Source organism: Palaemon carinicauda, chromosome 12 (assembly GCF_036898095.1).
Source record: "Palaemon carinicauda isolate YSFRI2023 chromosome 12, ASM3689809v2, whole genome shotgun sequence".
Classification (NCBI taxonomy): domain Eukaryota; kingdom Metazoa; phylum Arthropoda; class Malacostraca; order Decapoda; family Palaemonidae; genus Palaemon; species Palaemon carinicauda.
In genome coordinates this window covers 11,995,704-12,017,576 of record NC_090736.1, presented here as the reverse complement: position 1 = coordinate 12,017,576, position 21,873 = coordinate 11,995,704, and the positions used below count along the sequence as shown (strand labels likewise).

The following is a 21,873-nucleotide window of genomic DNA, read 5'->3' as shown; positions in this document are numbered from 1 at the left end:
GTCAGAGGTGTCTGAGGACACTGAGAAGGACCTCCTAGCGGGAGGTACCGAGGAGGAGTCCACCTTGGCTCCTGAAGATAAAAAGGATGACGTCGAATCGGAGTCCCTTCCGTCTGTTCCAGCTCAAGAGCCGTTACCCTCTACATCGTCTGCCCCTCCATTAGATGATACGAGACAGGCAATGGCCAGTGTCATGGCGATGTTGGAGAGCATTCCCAAGCAAGGCAAAGAGAGAGAGCCAAAACTGGAAAGGCAGATAGCCCAACTTTCCACTTCTCATGGGTCTCGTAAGAGACTTGAGGTTCAGGATCTACCAACCTGCTCTGATGTGAATCCCTGGAGGTATGCAGAATACATGCCAATAACCAGTGGTAAGATATTTATATCAGAGAAGTTGGGGACCATTCCTATTGAGGAAGTTGAATTCTGGCCAAGCTTCCAGTCTTACCCAGATTGCTTCGTCCGTCTGAAAACGGAACCAACTTTGAGGGAGGAGACAGAACCTAAGGAGGTCATAGTTCTTGACCACGGTAGGGCTCAGGCTCTTTTATCCAGCAGCCTGAAGCAGATGGGCTTCACTAACTCCAAAGTGTCAGCCCTTAGCAAGAAAGCTCTTAGCAAGAAACATAACACCTTTCTTGCTCCAGCCTCATTAGCCTTTCCCTTTACGGATAAAGGTTTTAAGGCAGTGATGAAGGCAATAGAGGCCGGCAAACCTTGCCCTACACTAGAGGAGTGTAGACCATTATCATTAGCCCTGCCCATGGAAGATAAGGACTGGAAAGAAGTCCACCTTACCTTCTCAGTTGGGAAGTTGGAGGCAGATATCACTGAACGTTAGTTCAGTGAAAATCTCCCAAGTTGTCTGACTTTCTGTGCGTAGAGAGCAAGAGACCAAAGAAAGACTGGCCGCATCTCTGTCTCTACAGATTTGTCTTGAGACAACGGTCAGCAACAGTAGAACCCCCGATATGAACATGGTTATGGCCAAATCACATTTGGCAACTGTGGTCGAGGACCTGTATGGCTTTGTCAACGCCAGGGAGTTCGTGTTTGCCTCGGCAGAAGTAAAGCACGAACCCAGGAAGCTGATAGCTTCCAATATCTGGGGTAAGGACCTCTTCCCGATTGAAGAGGTCAAAGAAGTCGTAGACAAGAATAGAAATCTTCTCCAGAAGTGGGACATGTCGGCGAAGAGGAAGTCTTCCCAGGATGAGGGTCCCCAGCCTAAAAGGAAGACTAAACGACCTAGGTTGCCCTCTCGCCCTATCAGACAACAGCAACAACAACAACTTCCCACAGTTCCCATGACTGCGATGCCCCAGATGGTGGCTCAGCCCCAACCAACATATCAGATGGTGCTTCAGCAGCTGGTTGCCCAGTCACCAGCGTTCAACCCTGCGTTTGAGAGGCAGACCACTAGCTTTCGTCCCAAAGGTAGAAGGTCTAAACGGGGCTCCTCTAGATACCCCCCAAGAGGTAAGGGTGGTAGGGGAGGTCCCGGTAAAGGAGGTAAATCCTCTGGAGACCAGAAGCAATGAGTTGCTTCGGATAGGAGGGAAACTCCAACAATTCCAGGATCGTTGGACCTTCGATCCTTGGGCCCACAGCCTAATCAAGAACAGACTTGGATGGAGCTGGAACGAGGTTTCTACCACCATTCCCTCAATTCTTCCAACACACTACCCCCGTGCTGGAAGAATACACCCTAGAACTTTTGAGCTAGAGGGTGATAAGGAGAGCGAAGTCCATCAAATTCCAAGGAAGGCTGTTTTGTGTTCCCAAGAAGGACTCAGACAAACTCAAAGTCATCCTGGACTTGTCACCACTCAACAAGTTCATAGAAAACTACAAGTTCAGGATGTTAACCCTTCAACACATAAGGACCCTGCTACCAAAAGGGGCGTTACACAGTCTCGATAGACCTGGCAGATGCCTACTGGCATATTCCAGTCAGCCGCCCTCTCTCCCCCTACCTAGGATTCAAGCTACAGAAGAAGACGTACGTCTTCAGAACCATGCCCTTCAGACTAAACATAGCCCCAAGGATCTTTACAAAGCTTGCGGACGCAGTCGTTCAACAACTACGCCTAGAAGGTGTCCAGGTAGTAGCGTACCTGGACGAATGGCTGGTGTGGGCAGCATCCAGGACGGAATGTATGTAAGCTTCCAACAAAGTGATCCACTTCCTGGAACATTTGGGATTCAAGATCAACGTCAAGAAGTCTCGACTATCTCCAGCTCAAGTTTCATTGGCTCAGAGTCCATTGGAACTTAAAGTCACACCGTCTCTCCATTCCCCCAAGGAAGAGGAGGGAGATAGCAGGATCTGTCAAGAGACTACTGAAATCCGACAGGATCTCAAGACGCCAACAGGAAAGAGCACTGGGCTCTCTCCAGTTCGTATCAGTGACAGACCCAGTGCTAAGAGGACAGCTAAAAGATGCGCCAGGAGTCTGGAGAAAATACGCATCAAACACTCGAAGAGATCTAAGAAGACCGATACCGACCCTACTACGATCACTTCTCAAGCCATGGTCGAAGGCCAAGAACCTGAAGAGGACCGTGCCCTTACAATCATCTCCACCGTCAGTCAAGTCACCCTCCATTCGGATGCCTTGAAGGAAGGATGAGGAGGTCACTCCCATCAACGGAAAGTTCAAGGGACTTGGTCTTCCCTATTCAAGACCTTCCACATCAACTTTCTGGAGGCCATGGCAGTCTTTCTGACACTAAAGAAACTCTCCCCTCGCAAATCAGCCCATATAAGACTGATCCTGGACAGCGAGGTGATAATGAGATGTTTGAATCGTCAAGCCTTGAGATCACCCCAAATCAACCATGTGATGTTGTCCATCTTTCGCCTGGCGGAAAAGAAGAGATGTCATTTATCAGCAGTTCACCTCCAAGGGTTCCGCAATGTGACGGCGGACGCTCTATCCAGGCTCACGCCGATAGAGTCAAAATGGTCCCTAGACGCAGACTCATTCTCCTTCATCTTACGTCAAGTCCTGGAACTGCAGATTGACCTCTTCGCGACGAGCGACAAGAAGCTACTTCGTTATGTGGCCCCATACAAGGACCCTCTAGCGGAAGCGACGGATGCCATGTCCCTCGATTGGAACAGATGGAACCGGATCTACATGTTCCCTCCTACCAATTTCCTAATGAAGGTCCTCAACAAGCCGAGATCCTTTCGGGGAACGGCGGTTCTAGTGTCTCCCAAGTGGCCTAAGAGCAACTGGTTCCCTCTAGTATTGGAACTGAAGCTGAGGCTGGTCCCTCTGCTGGACCCAGTACTGTCTCAACAGGTCCAGAAGTAGACTGTCTTCGCTTCATCACAGAGAACCCAAAGCCTTCATCTCATGATTTTCTCTCCTTAGCAGTTAAGAAAAGATTTGGGATCTCGAAAGGCAGTATAGACTTCTTAGAAGAATATAAGTCCAAGTCAACTAGAAGACAATATGAATCGTCGTGGAAAAAGTGGGTTGCTTTCGTTAAAGCAAAAGGACCAAAAGAAATCTCAATGGACTTCTGTCTGTCCTCCTTTATCCACCTTCATGAACAAGGTCTGGCAGCCAATACGATAACTGTGTGTAAATCAGCTCTGACTAGACCTCTACTATACGCCTTTCAAGTAGACTTGTCAAAGGAAATCTTTAACAAGATCCCTAAGGCATGTGCTAGACTTAGGCCTGCAGCCCCTCCGAAGCCCATTTCATGGTCCTTAGATAAGGTCCTACACTATGCTTCAACATTGAGCAATGAGGATTGCTCCCTGAAGGATTTTACTCAAAGTCATTTTCCTGTTTGCTATAGCCTCAGGGGCTAGAGTTAGTGAAATAGTTGCCCTATCCAGAGATGAGGGCCATATTCAGTTTACAGAAGCAGGTGAACTGAATATTTTTCCTGATCCAACATTTCTCGCTAAGAACGAGCTACCCACTAAAAGGTAGGGTCCCTAGAGAATCTGCATTCTGAAGGAAGATGTCTCGCTGTGTCCAGTTGAGTGTCTAAAGGTCTATCTTCGAAGAACTTCAGACTTCAGGGGAGGACAGCTCTTTAAAGAAGAAACTTCAGGATCAAACCTATCCCTAAAACAACTAAGGGCGAAGATCACCTACTTTATTCGCAGAGCGGATCCTGACAGTACACACGCAGGTCATGATCCAAGAAAAATCGCTTCATCACTGAACTTCTTTCAGTATATGGATTTTGAGCGTCTTCGCTCATACACTGGATGGAAGTCATCCAGAGTATTCTACAAGCACTATGCGAAGCAAGTGCAAGAGCTTAAGTGATTCGTGGTGGCGGCAGGTAGTGTGCTAAAACTTGTCGTCTAGTGCTGCGAAGAACAGTGAATTGATTGGGACCATCAATTAAAAAGGTGAAGGTATTGACACCTCTTAAGTGCAATACTTTGATGTGAGTGTCTCCAAGGGGACACTAAGGACTGTTCTAATTAGATGAGGTGAAAACATATATATATATAAAACTAGTGCCGTGTGTACTTGAACAGTGTGAATAGACATTCAACATTATGAAAATTCATATCAGAAAATTTATCAAATTTCCAAATTACTGTGGCATTAATTAATAAAGCTTTCCCTTTCGGATGAAAACAAGAATTTTCTAAGTTTAATTTACTTATGTTTCTTATTATATATACTAGCATGTATATTATACCTGTTATTTCATGTTGGTTATTTCTTGCCAATAAATTATCAATAGGTATTTGCGTCTTATTTCGCCCAACCATTGAATTTTAATCAAAATATATCAGAGTTTACTTACCCTTCAATAACACTGCCTACATTTAATTATGAACAAAAGTATAGCTATACCCTTGTTCTGACAAATAATACAACATTATGTAATAATGATTGTTCCAACACGTCATACATACAGAGAGACCTGTATGTAGTGGTACTATGTTTGTTCTGATACTATATGCAAACCTTGAGACTTCCTTTCCTAAGTCTAGTTTGACTCTTCCCTGCAGGGGTCAGGAAGCACTAACATGGTTTATGCTCAGCAGTAATGACATATAACGGTAACGCCATTTGTCTCAATGGTCTGGATGACCAAGAGGAAAAATTGTCCCAAGGTTAAGGCACTTTTAAAAATCCACAGAGTATCTGCTAAGAAGGACCAGGGGCATAGCTATGCCCCTAACATCGTGAGTCGTCATGTTGAGATGATGTTTTGGTGATCCTCCTTTAGTCTCTCCCAGTGCTGATGACAAGAGAAGGGACCCGGATGGGCTGTTGCCGTTCTCTTAAGGTAGAGTCTCATACCTTACCTTGGGTACAGTAACGGATGATCTGGATTATCTGTTCCAGAGTGGAGACTTGTGTAGGATCCGTCACCTCTGGAGACTGTGTCTGGCGACATACTCGTTGACGAGACTGAACATTGCCTTTCGCCCTTCTCATTAATGGGCGATGTGGGTAGAGAGACCATGAAGTTCCTTGACTCGTATGGCTGCTGTCAGAGTGTGTAGAAACATTGTCTTCTTAAACCAAGTGAAAATTTGTGGTCTGGTGAAGTGGAACATAAGGTCTCTTTAGAGATCGGTGAATTTGAACCACGTTCCGAGAGGAAGATCTCAATTCTGACAGGAGAAAGGCAAGTTGTAAGTTCGTATGAGTTAGGAAAGGTCTAGCGATGAGAGGATGTTCTGCGTAATGCCATAGCGGAGCTAGGAGAGTTCTTGAGATGCTGACCGATGTTCTAGTCTTCTCGAGTGCTCTTCTCCAGATAAAACAGGGATGAGACGAAAACGTCATTGCTGTACCCACCGTTATTGCCAGAGAGCCTTGTGGTCTAGGGCTGGGGAGCAATGGCAGCCTGAGGTTCAGGAGCGTTGTGAACAAATCCCTAGTTGGAGGACCCTGTAAAGTTGGGACTTTGTCGGCTACAAGGTGATCCAAGGACCATTCGGCATACCTTATCTGAGATACTGTGGACAGATTGTCGGCGAGCACATTCTATTAGTCTGGAATGAAGCAGGCAGATAGTGGTATCGAACGGACTTTAGCCCATTTTAGTGTTCATACTGTTAGATGGGAAGAGGCTACGAGCAAGTTCCTTCTTGCTTGCCAATGTGAGCCTCTATGTGGTGTGTGGTGTTGTCGCCCATCATATCACTGAGTGGTCTGTTAGGAACCGATGAGGCTGCTGAAGGCCCAGAAAGTTGGCCTTCATCTCTCAAGAGATTTAAGTGAAGGTACTTTCGGACTCTGTCTAGAGGGGTGAGGTCGTGTGGTGCAGCACTATGGTCCCTCCTCTCTTCTTTGGATGTGTTCTAAGCACAGCATCAAGTCCGAGGGTTGGGGAAGGATGAGAAGGTTATACCGCTCTGTAGATTCTCGACTGACACCCATCCCTTGAGGTTCGTCCAACTTCTGGTCCCATGGGGGTCAGAATGTCTGGGGGATCGAGGGCCTGATTCCAGTCAGACTCAAGTCACAATGGGATGGGAATTGTTCTCGTTTTTTGAGAAGGTTTTGTGGAGATTGGTGTCTAGAGTCATTCCCAGATACACCAGTCTTCTGGGAGGGAAGTAGGGAAGACTTCCGCAGGTTTACCTTGATCAATGGATCTTGGTAAAAAGACTTCAGAAGTTTCAGTGCTAATGCAAGGTTGCTACTGGGTCAGCTAAGGTCAGTCAGTCGTCCCGAAACGGAGGAGACAGAAGCCGATCCCGTGAGACCAGGATGGGTGTAGTGGAAAGACCGAAGCACAGAGCCCTGAACTGGTGTTTCTGGTTTGTCTAGACTGAATCTTCCAACCTTCCTAGATGGATAGTTTGGGCCTGGAAGTATGTGTCCTTTAGGTCCAGTGTGCAAATGAAGACCGGATGTCTTAGCCCTTGTTCGAACTCCAACATGATGTGGACATCGACACAAAGGGACAGCTCCTTGCGGATCCTTTTGCATGGAAGATTGTTGACACTGGAGTTTTGACTTGTGTCGTAAAGGATCAGACGCGATACCCAGTATAAGAATTCTTCCCTGAGAGAGAATTCCTTTAACTAACAGAAGGAAGGCAATGCTTAGCCCTACCATGCACCCTGATGAGATTGATGCTATTCCTTAAAATAGAATCAATCTGGCGAATGTTAATCAATGGTTAACGGTTGGGTATTGTGGTTACTGTGTAGTTGGAATGTGCTCGCAAGTACTGTAATTCCCTGTCGACAAGCCGTTGATGAGGGTTGTCGAACATTTGCTGATCACTTTAGTGTAACGGCGAACGGCCAGTAGTGAGAAGTATGTTGTATACCTTCTGATCTAGGGAACTACAGGCAGAGGTTGACTAGTAAGTCCAAGTCACAAACTGCTGGCGAATTGCTGATGATCGGTGAATCGGTGGTCTGTGAGACGAGGGTGAGCTCGAGATCAGCAAGCTGACTATGGTCCCTCCTGGTTGGTCAGAGATCAGCGAGCTGAGTTCAATGATTGAAGAAAGATGAGCTGCCCATCGGTGATCTAGTGATCAGCAAGTTGATGACTGGTTATTGACTAGCAATCAGTGATTGGAACGCTAGCAATCGGAGATCGTTAGTCATTGGAGGGACTAGAGGTCAAAGATCAGCGCTGATCTAGCAATTGGCGATCTGGTGATCGGCGACCTAGCGATCAACAAACCGTGAACTAGCCATCAGCAAACAGTGATCTAAAGATCAGACCATTGACGCGCGCGCGGAACACCGTTGGCGAGCGCGCACAAATGCACGAACGATCCACAGAAGAGTCCAGGACCGAAGTCCAAGGACTAACCGTAGCATAAGGTTGCATTGGTAGGTTGGCAGGTCAGCTGGCAGGACAATCAGGAACTGGGATGTGCCCTTTGGAATGGCGAACATCCACCGATGGCAACCGTGAAAGGTCCATAGAAGAGTCCAGGACCGAAGTCCACGGACTAAGCTGCAGCGCAAGGTTGCGCTGGTAGGTCTGTTGGTAGGATGATAAGGAACTGATGATGCCCATGAGGGCCAGTGGACCAGCAAGCTGACCTTAGCAGAGTGATCCTCCGAAGAGGTGTCTTTATGAGTGGCCTCTCTCGCGAATGAGAGAGGTGAACACTTCGTAGGAGACTTGCCTAAGACTGTGATCCACCCCTGAAGGAAGAGAGACTCAGCAAGGGGGGAGAGTAGTCGAGGCGAAGACAGCAATCGGACTTTGTGAAGTGGTCAAGCTGTAGGCAGTTCTCTCTCGGAAGGGGGAAACAACCTTCCTCGAAGATGAAGTGCTGATCAGGTGTTGCCATGGGCGTGCTTCTGAGAGAAGAGATGACGCCCATTAGGGCCGGTGGATCAGCAAGCTGACCTTAAACAGTAGCAATCCTCCAAAGAGGACTCTCTCTGAGTGGCCTCTCTCGCGAACGAGAGAGGTGATCATTTCGTAGACGAGACTTGATGATGCCCATTAGGGCCGGTGGATCAGCAAGCTGACCTTCAACAGTAGCGATCCTCCAAAGAGGACTCTCTATGAGTGGCCTCTCTCGCGAACGAGAGAGGTGAACACTTCATAGAAGAGACTTGATGATGCCCATTAGGGCTGGTGGATCAGCAAGCTGACCTTCAACAGTAGCGATCCTCCGAAGAGGAGTCTCTATGAGTGGCCTCTCTCGCGAACGAGAGGTGAACACTACGTAGAAGAGACTTGATGACGACCATGATGACGCCCATTCGGGCCGATGGATCAACAAGCTGACCTTCAACAGTAGCGATCCTCAGAAGAGTAGTCTCTATGAGTGGCCTCTCTCGCGAACGAGAGAGGTGAACACTTCGTAGAAGAGACTTGCCTAAGACTGTGCTCTGCGCCTGAAGGAAGAGACTCAGCAAGGGAGGAGAGTAGTCTGGGCGAAGGCAATAACAGCAGTCGGGGACGATGAATTTATTAATATGTGGGAAGTTCTCCCTTGGAAGGGAGAAACAACCTCACACCTAGGAAGGAAACTTTCCCTCGGAAGGGAAGTTGCCCAACCCCTGGAGGCGAACCTCCTGGTTAGCGTTCTAAGATGATCTGAAGTGCTGGTCATGTTGTCACGGGAGTACTTCTGAGAGAAGGGATGACGCCCATGACGACTTCCTCTGAGGGACAGCAGTGACAGCAGATTCCCCACGCATGAACAGAACAGTTCTGCTTCGTCGACACTCTTTGTTGAACGAAGAAAAACTGCACAGTTAACTGGGAAAAAATAAAATTATTTAATAGAAATTCCCCAGGGAGGAACTCCGAAGAGGAACCCCGAGGAAACAACATAAAAATAAGTATTGCGCCCTTCCTTCCCCAGTCGACCTCCACGGGAGAAGGGGGGAGCGGAGTAACTGTAATAAAAAACAGAATTACAATTATTTAAATCAGCTAAGAATATTCACTAATAGTGAGAACCCATGATCTTCCGAAGGGAAGTGTTCCCCACGGAGAAAGCTGAAAAGTTAAAATTACAATTATAGTTTCACTAAAAATAATTGAGACAAACAATCGTAAGCGCAACCTAACCCGCGAAGGGGAAAGGTGCTTTTCCCATTAGTACACTGTTGTTGAAAGGTGAACGACCTTGAAAAGAGAGAGACCGTAGTCAATCTCTGAGAGGCCACATTCCCTTCGCTCAGTAATCCATGTTTCCCATAGGAAAAGGGAAAAGGCTTAGACAAACAATAATTGAATGAAGAGGGTCCAGGCGATGACGATTCCCCTGCGGCGGCCGAGTCAACGGTTATATGCCGATGGGAAGACCGATGGACCAGAGAGGGAGAGGTCGTTCCCCACGAAGTGGAACTGTGCTGGCCTTGTTCAGGTGCTAATGTATGCAAGTGTCGTCGTCGTATATGTATCGCACGCACAGCACAAACTCTGAAAAGGAAACTTATCACATTTCTATACACATATATATACATAAACATTAAGAATGTTTACATACATACCTACATACATACATAAAATATATATATATATATATATATATATATATATATATATATATATAAAATGTATAAGAAAAAGTAAGTAAAGTAAAAAATTAATGGCAGTCCAGAATAGGCAAAGAGGAAGAGCGGAAACAACCGATCTCCATCCGAGCCAAAAGTAAAGTGAACTAAATCACAGGAGTGTCAACGGGATTGGTAGCAAGCTAACCCCCTTAACCCCCGCTAACTAGCGTTGTGGGTGGTTAACCCTCGCTAAATCTTAATGGCTCGTCATTTCAGCTCCGCTGAAAGTATAACCCCTAATAAATAGCGTGGTTTGTATTCCAGTTACGGAACAAATTGTTTTGGTTTATTTCTTAATCATAAGAAAACTCTTTACCATATTTGCTGAAGAAGAATCATACACAAGAAATCTTGTCCCTGAAGACACTATTCTTCATCTTCATTCATTCGTTCGTTCAGATTGCCCGGCATATACTGTACATCTGAGAGGGGGCTTTTGACAAGATGCTGTAGCCCCAAATAATTTTTCCCAATTTTGGCAGACTCTAAGGTATGCTAGTTCCAGTATCTATTTCTATAGGAGCAAGCATATTTTTAAAAGTACATTTCATTGATATTTCTTTAATTTCATGTAAACATTCATTAACCTAGTAACTACCCACATTATTGCTAAATACGGTACTTGGTTACCAGATCTAGCAAGGAATCATCACAACAGGGCAGTGGCTTTTATAAACATTATTCTATACTGTACTTACAAATACATTAAATTTATTGGACACTTGACACCAAAACTCAAGTGTTTCAAAGAGTTCCATTTTCAAAAGCAAGACAAGATTAAGGTTGTGCGAGAGACTTGGAAACAGAATACTGAAATGTACTTATTATCAAATTCAAAGCCAGTTATGTTCAGAGGATGAACAATTAAATATTAATGTTTGCCATCACAATTAGTTCAAATAATTTTCTAAATACACAGGGAGAATTTATAAAATATCAATAGAACTATTTTTTAAAAAGAAACTTTGAATTAACATGGCAATAATGCCTGTTACAAATTCTCAACCAAGAAAACCCATACTGTACCAAGGCCTTTATCACAAACAAAGTTATTAACTTCAATATTTTTTTCAAGACAAATATCAATAACAATCAAAGCCAATCACTACCAAAACCAAATGGAGTCTAATTTTTTTTTTAATTGAGTAACAAAGTCCAAAAATTTAATGGTAATTTGTATTTTTCCTAATTATACAAACTTGCATTTTTTAACAGGAGTATGTTTCCAGCTTCACTGAAATCCTACTCCTATAAATTACAAAGGTTTGTATTCATGTAGGAGAAAATAGGGTTTAAAGGAAGAAGGCTACTAAATAAAAGGCTTATGAAATTTGAATATTATCTTAAAATACAAGTGTACAATTTTTTTATTAAAATTAGATGTAAGGTTGGATAAATATCATATGACAAATATCATATGACCTTTCCTCAACCTTACTACAAAAAATGATTTAAAATAACAATGAAAACAATGAAATGCCATTAGATTTAGATCAGCGTCTTCAAAAATGAAATGATGCAAAAAAAAAAAAAAAAAAAAATGGGAATAAACAGGGTAATGCCTGTGTTTCCTCAGTTACCAACTCTAATTTAGTCAACTTCAGCATTCCTTGGATCACTGAGAAGAAAACTATCAATTGGAAACAGAGGAATATTTGGTGTTGTTACTTTACTCTTTGAAGTAATCATTAACCTTCCGTGAAATAGACTTTTCCTTAATTTGATATTAACAAGAGGCCTTTCTGAAGTTACAGCACTCTGACCATCAGATTCACTGTCTGTTTTGCATTGAGATTCTGGTTCACATAAATTTGACATGTCAATATTATCTCTCCCTTTCTCAGACTCTGTTCCTTTTTTATCTTTTCCTTTACTTGATAAGTTTGATGAACTCAATTTTCTACCTTTTCGAACAGGTAACCCCGAGAGTGGAATTAACTTCCAATGAATCTGGGCCTTTTTCTCAGTTCTGGACGTATATGAATACTGGCAAGAAAAATCATGGTAACAAGGAATTAAAGTTTGAACTTCTTGGTGAATGTAAGTTTTTTCAACAGGAATATCATTCTTGGATTCATTTTCCATATCATTCTCTGTTTGGGAGGCCTTGTCACAGGATTTTTTCCACATCTGTGTCCATTTGTTGTGCATTACATGAAGCATCCTGGGAGTCACTTGCGATTCTTTTGAAGACAACAAGGGGTCTGGCCTACTAGATTTTTCAATTTCTGGTTTGGATTCATCATTAAAACCATCTCTGATCACACCAGTGTTTTTCAAAGCAACATGTTTGTCTTTAGTAACATTCAACTTTTTATTACCTGTACTATCATATTCCTCAGAATGAGTCCTTTTCTCGGAAGGAGATCTGGTAGTGGCAGCAATATGTAATTCATTACCAAGCTCTGACACTTCTACTTTTATTGGATATTCTGATTCCACCTTACATGTCTTTAATTCTACTACATTTTCTTTTGCTACGTCATCCTTTAATGTTTCCTTTTCACTGTAATTTGCATTACTTTGGCACAAACCTTGTAACTTGCATAAATTATTGACATCTAAATATGGAGCAGTATTTGTTTCAAGGATATGAAGTGTTGCCAAGAGCAGCCAGCGAGACCATTCATCAGGTACATCTAATGACTTCCTAAACAGGACATCAAACACCACCTGAAACAGGTTAATCAACTCGCCATCAAATTCCAATATGTACTATAAACTAGCTGCTTGCAATATTTCAATAAATTTATACAAAATCCCTAAAACACTAACAAAAATTGAAATGTATTCTCTTAATATTACTATAAAAGATTTCTACTTACAAACTTGGACCTAGAGTTCTGAAATGCCAGTCTTCCCAGACTTGAATTATAATCTGGTAATTTCTCTCTACAAATCAACCAAAATAATTTAAATTATGTGTGCGGTCAGCCTAAGCTTGCAAAACCAATGGAACTTCTCCATAATTCCCGGCTCAAAACCTACAGTAGTCATGAAATAAAAAAAAAAAAAAAACACCGTTCAATAAATAAGATGATCACCAAGATCACCCTGATGGCTAGGATGATAAAGTGGGAATGCTGGAAAACAGTCTATGAAAGTTTTGGATTGGATTTATAAATTTGAGCTATATAGGCTAGCTATGGAGCGTGTGAAGTCACAATCAATCAGCTCTGAAAATGGGACTTGGCGAGGGGGGGGGGGGAACCCTGAAGTTTCTCCACGAAGTAAAATCTGAAAGAAGTTGAACAGCAAGGTGGAAGAAATTCTATGAAATTCTGTGAAGACCCATAAATGATACATACCATATTAAGAATGAATAGTTCCCTCTGATAGCTAACTAATGCTACAAGCAAAAAATTATTTGGGCAATATGACAATTTGTCCTAAAATGGAGTTTTTATGATAAAACTAAGTTTTATGAATACTTACCAGGCAGTTATATATATATAACTGATATCTCTAAATCGGCAGAATTTTTCAAAATGAGGCAACACCCTTGTGATGGTTGGGAGGTAGGTGGTTACACCCATCACAGGGTGGTAAAAGGAATCATTCCCGTGTTCAAGACTTCAGTTCATCTATGACCAACCTGTCTCCTGAGGGGAGGTGGGTGGGCATTCGAATATATATATAACAGCCAGGTAAGTATTCATAAAACTTTGTTTTATCATAAAAACTCCATTTTTATGAATAGTACTTACCTGGCAGTTATATATATATAGCTGATTCACACATTTGGAGGAGGGAAACAGACAGTAAACATCGTTGGGGAAACAACAAAAGAGTTGTAGGAGATAAAAACACCCTGATTCCTTGCCTGCTAAGGTAGCTGATTTCAAAGGTACAGCCTCTAGAGTCACTTTCCCTTAGGAGTGTTTATCCAGGAGTAAGCCTGCAATGCTGCAAAAAAACTCAATCGAGTCTGTCAAAGGGATAAGACCAACAACTTGACTAGACTTCAGAAACTACCTTCGCCCCATATAATAAAAACTGCAACCTTACTAAAACTAACCACCTAACCCTGCAACATAAACATAAACTATCTATCTAGACTGAGGGAACCGTACCACAAGACGAAGTCCTCAGACTATCATAAAAACACAAACCCTCATACATGCATATAAACTAAGGTTGAATTGAATTGAATATGGGATTTAGGCATTAAGCCAAGCACTGGGGCATCAAAGGCCATTCAGCGCTATATAACGAAAATCATTCAATCATATCTGTACACTCACATAAACTAAGGTTGAGTGGGGTTATTAACTCCTTTGCCTAATACAGAAACCGCAGCTACATATGGGCCCAAGGTATAGCACTTGCCAAAGTCTACTCTCACCTCTCTAAGTTAATGAGAAGCGAAGACAGAGATGCTCCTCCAGAAAAATGCATCCATGAATAGCCTAACTAACATATATTCCTGATATGCCAGAGAGGTAGCAATGGCTCTCACTTTGTGAGCCCGTAATTTCAACAGGGCGAAGTGTTCCTCCTCACATAAGAGGTGGGCTTCCCTAATACTTTCCCTCAGGAAAAAGGACAAAGCATTTTATGACAGGGGTTTTTGGTGGATCTTTCACTGAACACCATAACAAGTTGGATGCACACCTCACGTTCATAGTGTGAGCCAAAAAAGCTTTGAGGGACCTAACTGGGCAGAGGAGTCTTTCCTTCTCTTGACCCACTAGGTTCGTGAGGTTAATGACATCAAACGTCGTAGGACAGGGTTTCGAAGGGTTCTCGTTCTTTCCGAGAAAGATGAACCTTAAGGCACAAACTGCTCTATCCTAATTGAAGCTTACCCTCTTCTCAATCCCCTGGACTTCGCTGACCCTTTGGCATTCGCTAGAGTCATAAGGAAGAGGGTTTTCTTCGTTACAACTCGAAGAGAGGCTAGCGAGATAGGTTCAAATTTCTTGGAGCACAGAAACTTAAACACCACATCCAGGTTAAAGAGTACCTATTACGTCATCTGAAAAGACCCAATGAGGTCCTGCAAATCTTTATTTTGGGACAACTCTAGGCCTCTATGCCTAAAGACGGTCGAGAGCATACTGCTGTATCCATTGATGGTAGATACAGCCAGCTTTAGCATCCTGTCCGAGGTACAAGAAGAAGTCTGCAATCTGGCTCAGAGAGGTAGTGGTTGAGGAAAACTTGTGCCACCTGCACCAAGCTCTAAAGGTCTCCCACTTAGATTGGTAGACTCTTTGTGAAGAGATCCTCCTTGCTCTGGTGATAGCTTTCGCCGCTTGTGCCGAAAAGCCTCGAGATCTGACAAGCTTCTAGTCAGTCTGAAGGAAGTCAGTTTGAAAGCAAGGGGGGTTTGATGATACCTCTCGAAGTGGGGCTGTTTGAGAAGATCTGGACTTGCCAAAGTCTTCTTGGGAAGTCCATCAACATGCCCATCACTTCTGAAAACCATTCCCATGCAGGCCAGAATGGAGCCGCTAGGATCATTCGTCCCGAATCAAGGAGAGCGAATTCCTGAAGACCAGATTGATGATCTCGAACAGGGGCAACGCATACATGTCCACCCCGTCCAATCCATCAAGAAGGAGTCCACTGCTACAGCTTCCTCGTCCGGGACTAGGGAGCAGTAGTAGGGGATCCTCTTCTTCAAGATGGAGGCAAAAAGGTCTGTTACAGGTCTGCCCACAACATCCAGAGACTGACAGACTTGCGGGTTGAGAGACCATTCTGTGGGAAAAACTAGTCTCTTCCTGCTGAGCATGTTTGCCCCGATGTTTCTTGCCCTTGAACAAACCTCGCTCGAAAAAAAAAAAACTTTCTAGATCCAAGAGATCGGAACGAAGGCGTCCTTGATCTCGACATACGATTCGACTAGTGTCATCACGAAGTCCTAGATTCTCATGTTCAAAGTCATGCCTCATGCTAGAACTTCGACGTCGAGCGTCCTGAAAGACGAGGCGCCGAGCGTCCTGTAAGACGTGGTGCCGATAGTCCTGTAAGAAGTGGAGCTGAGCGTCCAGGAAGGTGAGGAACCGATAGTCTTGTAAGACATGGCGCCGACCGTCCTGTAAGAAGTGGAGCCGAGAGGTTAACAGAGCGAGACGCTGAACGTTCTAAAAGACGTGGTGCTGAGCGTCCTGGTGTCAGAACAGACTCTTCTTGTTGACAAGAAGACCTAATTATTTGATAGGCTCAACGTTATCTAAAAATCCAGATACAGGGATGCTCTGATTTCTCGAGTGCAGTATTCTGCTACATTAAGCAAAAGTTACGTGAACATTAGAGGGGCGGAGCCGAGACCAAAACTCACGGCCCGAAACTGACCCATTCTTCCCCCGTTCTTTCTTGTAAACAAACCTCAGAGAAAGTTTAATTGCATAGCCTGCCACTGAGACTCCTCTCTAGATCTGGGAAAGAGAATTGTTGGAGCTAAAAACTAAAGGTGGTTTCCCTATAAAAGGAAAAAGTAATCCTCCTTCAGAAGAAGTACTGACCAAAGGTCTGCTCCTCTCTTCTCCAAAGATTTTGATGTCACCATGGAGAACTTTGACTTCTGAATGAAGGCGTAAAGAGCATTTACGTCCAGGACCGGACAAACGACTCCCTCTCCCAAAAGAGACACATTTAAGTTGCAAAGTCGGTTAGGCAGAAAGGTCTTATCAGAGTAACTAACAAAGGAGGATTCACAAGGAAAAAGATTTCGCATCCATCCTTTAGTAAAAACACAGACCAAAGGTCTGCTCCTCTCCTCTCCCAGGCTCGCCAGAAGTAGCTAAGTCTGGCTCCTACTGTTGTTAGTACGGTTAGAGAAAAAGCATGCAGAAAATTTCTTGCTGATTAAGACACCAAAACCTGTCTTTGACCAACTCTTGAGGGAGAAGAGAGAAAGAAAAAAGGAGAAGTGCGTACCTTAATTATGACCTCTGATTTCAAAATTATCCAGCCTCATTGCCTGTATTCCTTAAGAGACTCAGCAATCCACCAAGAGGGCTGTAAAAAATCTCTGTGGGGCTGCCACAAGGTCTTCGACCTAAACGTGGCTAGACCTCCACCCTTGCTATCCTGGCCTATCTGATAAGGAAGCTGGCATCATAGGTTTCTGTTTTAAGAAATAAAAATTAATATATTCTTAAAGCTCCATTAATGACCACGTGAAAACTCAAGAGGGTGGGAAACATGGAGCAACAGAACTTAGGATCTTCTCCTGTTAACCTCAAATAATTCAACAGGAGAAAAGTGATCACTAAAGTCATCCTTTGACAAAGATCTTATAAGACGTGGCGTCATCCTGTCGTCCAGAAAGAACGCGGCTGCCCCCGCCCTGAGAGACGCGGCTGCCCCCGCCCTGAGAGACGCGGCTGCCCCCGCCCTGAGAGACGCGGCTGCCCCCGCCCTGAGAGACGCGGCTGCCCCCGCCCTGATAGACGCGGCTGCCCCCGCCCTGAGAGACGCGGCTGCCCCCGCCCTGAGAGACGCGGCTGCCCCCGCCCTGAGAGACGCGGCTGCCCCCGCCCTGAGAGACGCGGCTGCCCCCGCCCTGAGAGACGCGGCTGCCCCCGCCCTGAGAGACGCGGCTGCCCCCGCCCTGAGAGACGCGGCTGCCCCCGCCCTGAGAGACGCGGCTGGCCCCGCCCTGAGAGACGCGGCTGGCCCCGCCCTGAGAGACGCGGCTGGCCCCGCCCTGAGAGACGAGGCTGCCCCCGCCCTGAGAGACGAGGCTGCCCCCGCCCTGAGAGACGAGGCTGCCCCCGCCCTGAGAGACGAGGCTGCCCCCGCCCTGAGAGACGAGGCTGCCCCCGCCCTGAGAGACGAGGCTGCCCCCGCCCTGAGAGACGAGGCTGCCCCCGCCCTGAGAGACGAGGCTGCCCCCGCCCTGAGAGACGAGGCTGCCCCCGCCCTGAGAGACGAGGCTGCCCCCGCCCTGAGAGACGAGGCTGCCCCCGCCCTGAGAGACGAGGCTGCCCCCGCCCTGAGAGACGAGGCTGCCCCCGCCCTGAGAGACGAGGCTGCCCCCGCCCTGAGAGACGAGGCTGCCCCCGCCCTGAGAGACGAGGCTGCCCCCGCCCTGAGAGACGAGGCTGCCCCCGCCCTGAGAGACGAGGCTGCCCCCGCCCTGAGAGACGAGGCTGCCCCCGCCCTGAGAGACGAGGCTGCATTCGCCCTGAGAGACGAGGCTGCATTCGCCCTGAAAAACGAGGCTGCATTTGTGCTGAAAGACAAGGCTGCATTCGTCCTGTCTTGAAAGACTTAGCGCCGAGCGCTAAGGCAAAATGATATTCATTATGCCGCTCGGCGCGTTCGGTTCCGACCAGAGGGTTCATATGGCAGACTGGCGCTCTGGGACAAAAACCGTGTCAATGATGGTTTGTAAGCATTGATATTATCAGCGAATATCTATGACTTATAGTATTGCCATTAAAATCAAAAGTGATGCAATGCGAAACTCTAAAAGCAGTGTAAGAATCTTAACGTCCAACGCTCTTTGCTTTCCCATGGCAAGGCCGAGCATTCTTGGGAACGCTAACAGGAATGATCGCGAGGGCGTTTGCTTGTGAGCTAACGCCTCTCGTTTCCTTTCGCCGATCGACGTTCCTTCTCCCATGGGCCGGGGAGCTTGGAAGAGGTCTAAGGCTAGGAAAACGACATCCACTGTGCTGAATGAATCCAATGCCCTAATTTAGCACTGAAACTTGCACTATTAAACTCTTACACAAAAAACCATAATTAGTACTGCCTGTTGTGAGAGAACTTATTCTGCTGCCACGGGCTTGAATGAGAAAGCAATATCGTCTCTAGTACTTGCTATATAAACTGTAACAAAATATTTTTATAAAATATTAAAAGGATATTTTAATTATAAAATAAATTTTTGAATATACTTACCCGGTGAATATATAATAGCTGCAACTCTGTTGCTCGACAGACACATACAATAAAAACTCGCCAGCGATCGCTATACAGGTTGCGGGTGTGCCCACCAGCGCCAACTGTCGGCCAGATACCACTCTCGATGTAAACAAAGACTCAATTTCTTCTCATCCCACTGCGTCTCTATTGGGGAGGAAGGGAGGGTCGTTTAATTTATATATTCACCGGGTAAGTATATTCAAAAATTTATTTTATAATTAAAATATCATTTTTAAATATTTAACTTAGCCGGTGAATATATAATAGCTGATTCACACCCAAGGAGGTGGGTAGAGACCAGAGCTAAATATGTTTACATCGTATAAGCTAAGAGTTTTTTATTTCATTTTGGCAGTTATCAATATAACAAAACCAAAATAAATAGGTACCTGGTAAGGAAGTCGACTTAGACGATTACTCTGCCTTGTAAGTACGTCTTCCTTACGGAGCCCAGCGATCCTCTTAGGATGCTGACAGACCCCCAGGAGCTGAAGTATCAAGGGCTGCAACCCATACATCAGGACCTCATCAAACCCCTAATCTGGGCGCTCTCAAGAAATGACTTTGACCACCCGCCAAATCAACCAGGATGCGAAAGGCTTCTTAGCCTTCCGCACAACCCATAAAAACAACATTAAAACATTTCAAGAGAAAGATTAAAAGGGTATGGAATTAGGGAATTGTAGTGGTTGAGCCCTCACCCACTACTGCACTCGCTGTTACGAATGGTCCCAGTGTGTAGCAGTTCTCGTAAAGAGACTGGACATCTTTCAAGTAAAATGACGCGAACACTGACTTGCTTCTCCAATAGGTTGCGTCCATTATACTTTGCAGAGATCTATTTTGCTTAAAGGCCACGGAAGTTGCTACAGCTCTAACCTCGTGCGTCTTAACCTTAAGCAAAGATCGGTCTTCCTCACTCAGGTGTGAATGAGCTTCTCGTATTAACAATCTGATAAAGTATGACAAAGCATTCTTTGACATAGGCAGGGATGGTTTCTTAACCGAACACCATAAAGCTTCAGATTGGCCTCGTAAAGGTTTAGTACGAGCTAAGTAGAACTTAAGAGCTCTAACAGGGCATAAGACTCTTTCTAGTTCATAGCCTACGATCTCCGATAAGCTGGGAATATCGAAAGATTTAGGCCAAGGACGAGAAGGTAGCTCATTTTTGGCTAGAAAACCAAGTTGCAGAGAACAAGTGGCTTTTTCTGACGAAAATCCGATGTTCTTGCTGAAGGCATGAATCTCACTGACTCTTTTAGCTGAGGCTAAGCATACCAGGAAAAGTGTCTTAAGAGTGAGATCTTTCAGGGAGGCTGACTGTAAAGGCTCAAACCTGTCTGACATGAGGAATCTTAGGACCACGTCTAAATTCCACCCAGGAGTAGCCAAACGACGCTCCTTAGTGGTCTCAAAAGACTTAAGGAGGTCTTGCAGATCTTTATTGTTGGAAAGATCTAAGCCTCTATGCCGAAAGACCGATGCCAACATGCTTCTGTAGCCCTTGATAATGGGAGCTGAAAGGGATCGTCCTTTTCTCAGGTATAAGAGAAAATCAGCTATTTGGGCTACAGAGGTACTGGTCGAGGATACAGAAACTGACTTGCACCAGTCTCGGAAGACTTCCCACTTCGATTGGTAGACTCTAATGGTAGAAGCTCTCCTTGCTCTAGCAATCGCACTGGCTGCCTCCTTCGAAAAGCCTCTAGCTCTCGAGAGTCTTTCGATAGTCTGAAGGCAGTCAGACGAAGAGCGTGGAGGCTTTGGTGTACCTTCTTTACGTGTGGCTGACGTAGAAGGTCTACTCTTAGAGGAAGACTTCTGGGAACGTCTACTAACCATCGAAGTACCTCGGTGAACCATTCTCTCGCGGGCCAGAGGGGAGCAACTAACGTCAACCTTGTCCCTTCGTGAGAGGCGAACTTCTGCAGTACCTTGTTGACAATCTTGAATGGTGGGAATGCGTAAAGATCCAGATGTGACCAATCTAGGAGGAAGGCATCTATATGTATTGCTGCTGGGTCCGGGACTGGAGAGCAATAGATTGGAAGCCTCTTGGTCAGCGAGGTTGCAAAGAGATCTATGGTGGGTTGACCCCAAGTCGCCCAAAGTCTCTTGCACACATCCTTGTGGAGGGTCCATTCGATTGGAATTACTTGACCTTTCCGACTGAGACAATCTGCTAGGACGTTCAAGTCGCCCTGGATGAACCTCGTTACTAGGGAGATGCCTCGATCTTTTGACCAGATGAGCAGGTCCCTTGCGACCTCGTACAAAGTCAGTGAGTGGGTACCTCCCTGTTTGTAAATGTACGCCAAGGCCGTGATGTTGTCCGAGTTTACCTCCACCACCTTGCCTCGAAGGAGATTCTCGAAGCTTATCAAGGCCAGATGAACCGCCAAAAGCTCCTTGCTGTCGATATGCATGCTCCTCTGACTCGAGTTCCACAGACCTGAGCATTCCCGACCGTCCAGCGTCGCGCCCCAGCTCAAGTCCGATGCGTCCGAGAAGAGAACGTGGTTGGGTATCTGAACTGCCAGGGGAAGACCCTCTCGTAGGCTGATATTGTCCTTCCACCAAGTCAGACAAGACTTTATCTTTTCGGAAATCGGGATCGAGACCGCCTCTAGCGTCTTGTCCTTTTTCCAGTGAAAAGCCAGATGGAATTGAAGAGGACGGAGGTGTAGCCTTCCTAGCGAGACAAATTGCTCCAGGGATGACAGCGTCCCTACCAGACTCATCCACAGCCTGACTGAGCAGCGTTCTTTCTTCAGCATCTTCTGGATGGAGAGCAGGGCTTGATCTATTCTGGGGGCCGACGGAAAAGCCCGAAAAACTTGACTGTGAATCTCCATCCCTAAATACAGAATAGTTTGGGATGGGACCAGCTGTGACTTTTCCAAATTGACTAGGAGTCCCAATTCCTTGGCCAGATCTAGAGTCCAATTGAGATCCTTCAGACAGCGATGACTGGAAGAGGC

At 45.4% G+C, this 21,873-nt stretch overlaps 1 protein-coding gene across 1 annotated transcript in view; it reads right to left on the bottom strand.

Annotated features, from left to right (window-relative positions):
- Positions 1 to 11,371: 11,371 nt before the first annotated feature.
- Positions 11,372 to 21,873, bottom strand: part of LOC137650515 (uncharacterized) — an 87,746-nt gene continuing 77,244 nt past the window's right edge. Inside the window, exon 3 of the mRNA XM_068383735.1 lies at positions 11,372 to 12,676. Coding sequence (XP_068239836.1) covers positions 11,594 to 12,676 — 1,083 coding nt within the window. The 3' untranslated portion in view covers positions 11,372 to 11,593. The remainder of the gene's footprint in view (positions 12,677 to 21,873) is intronic.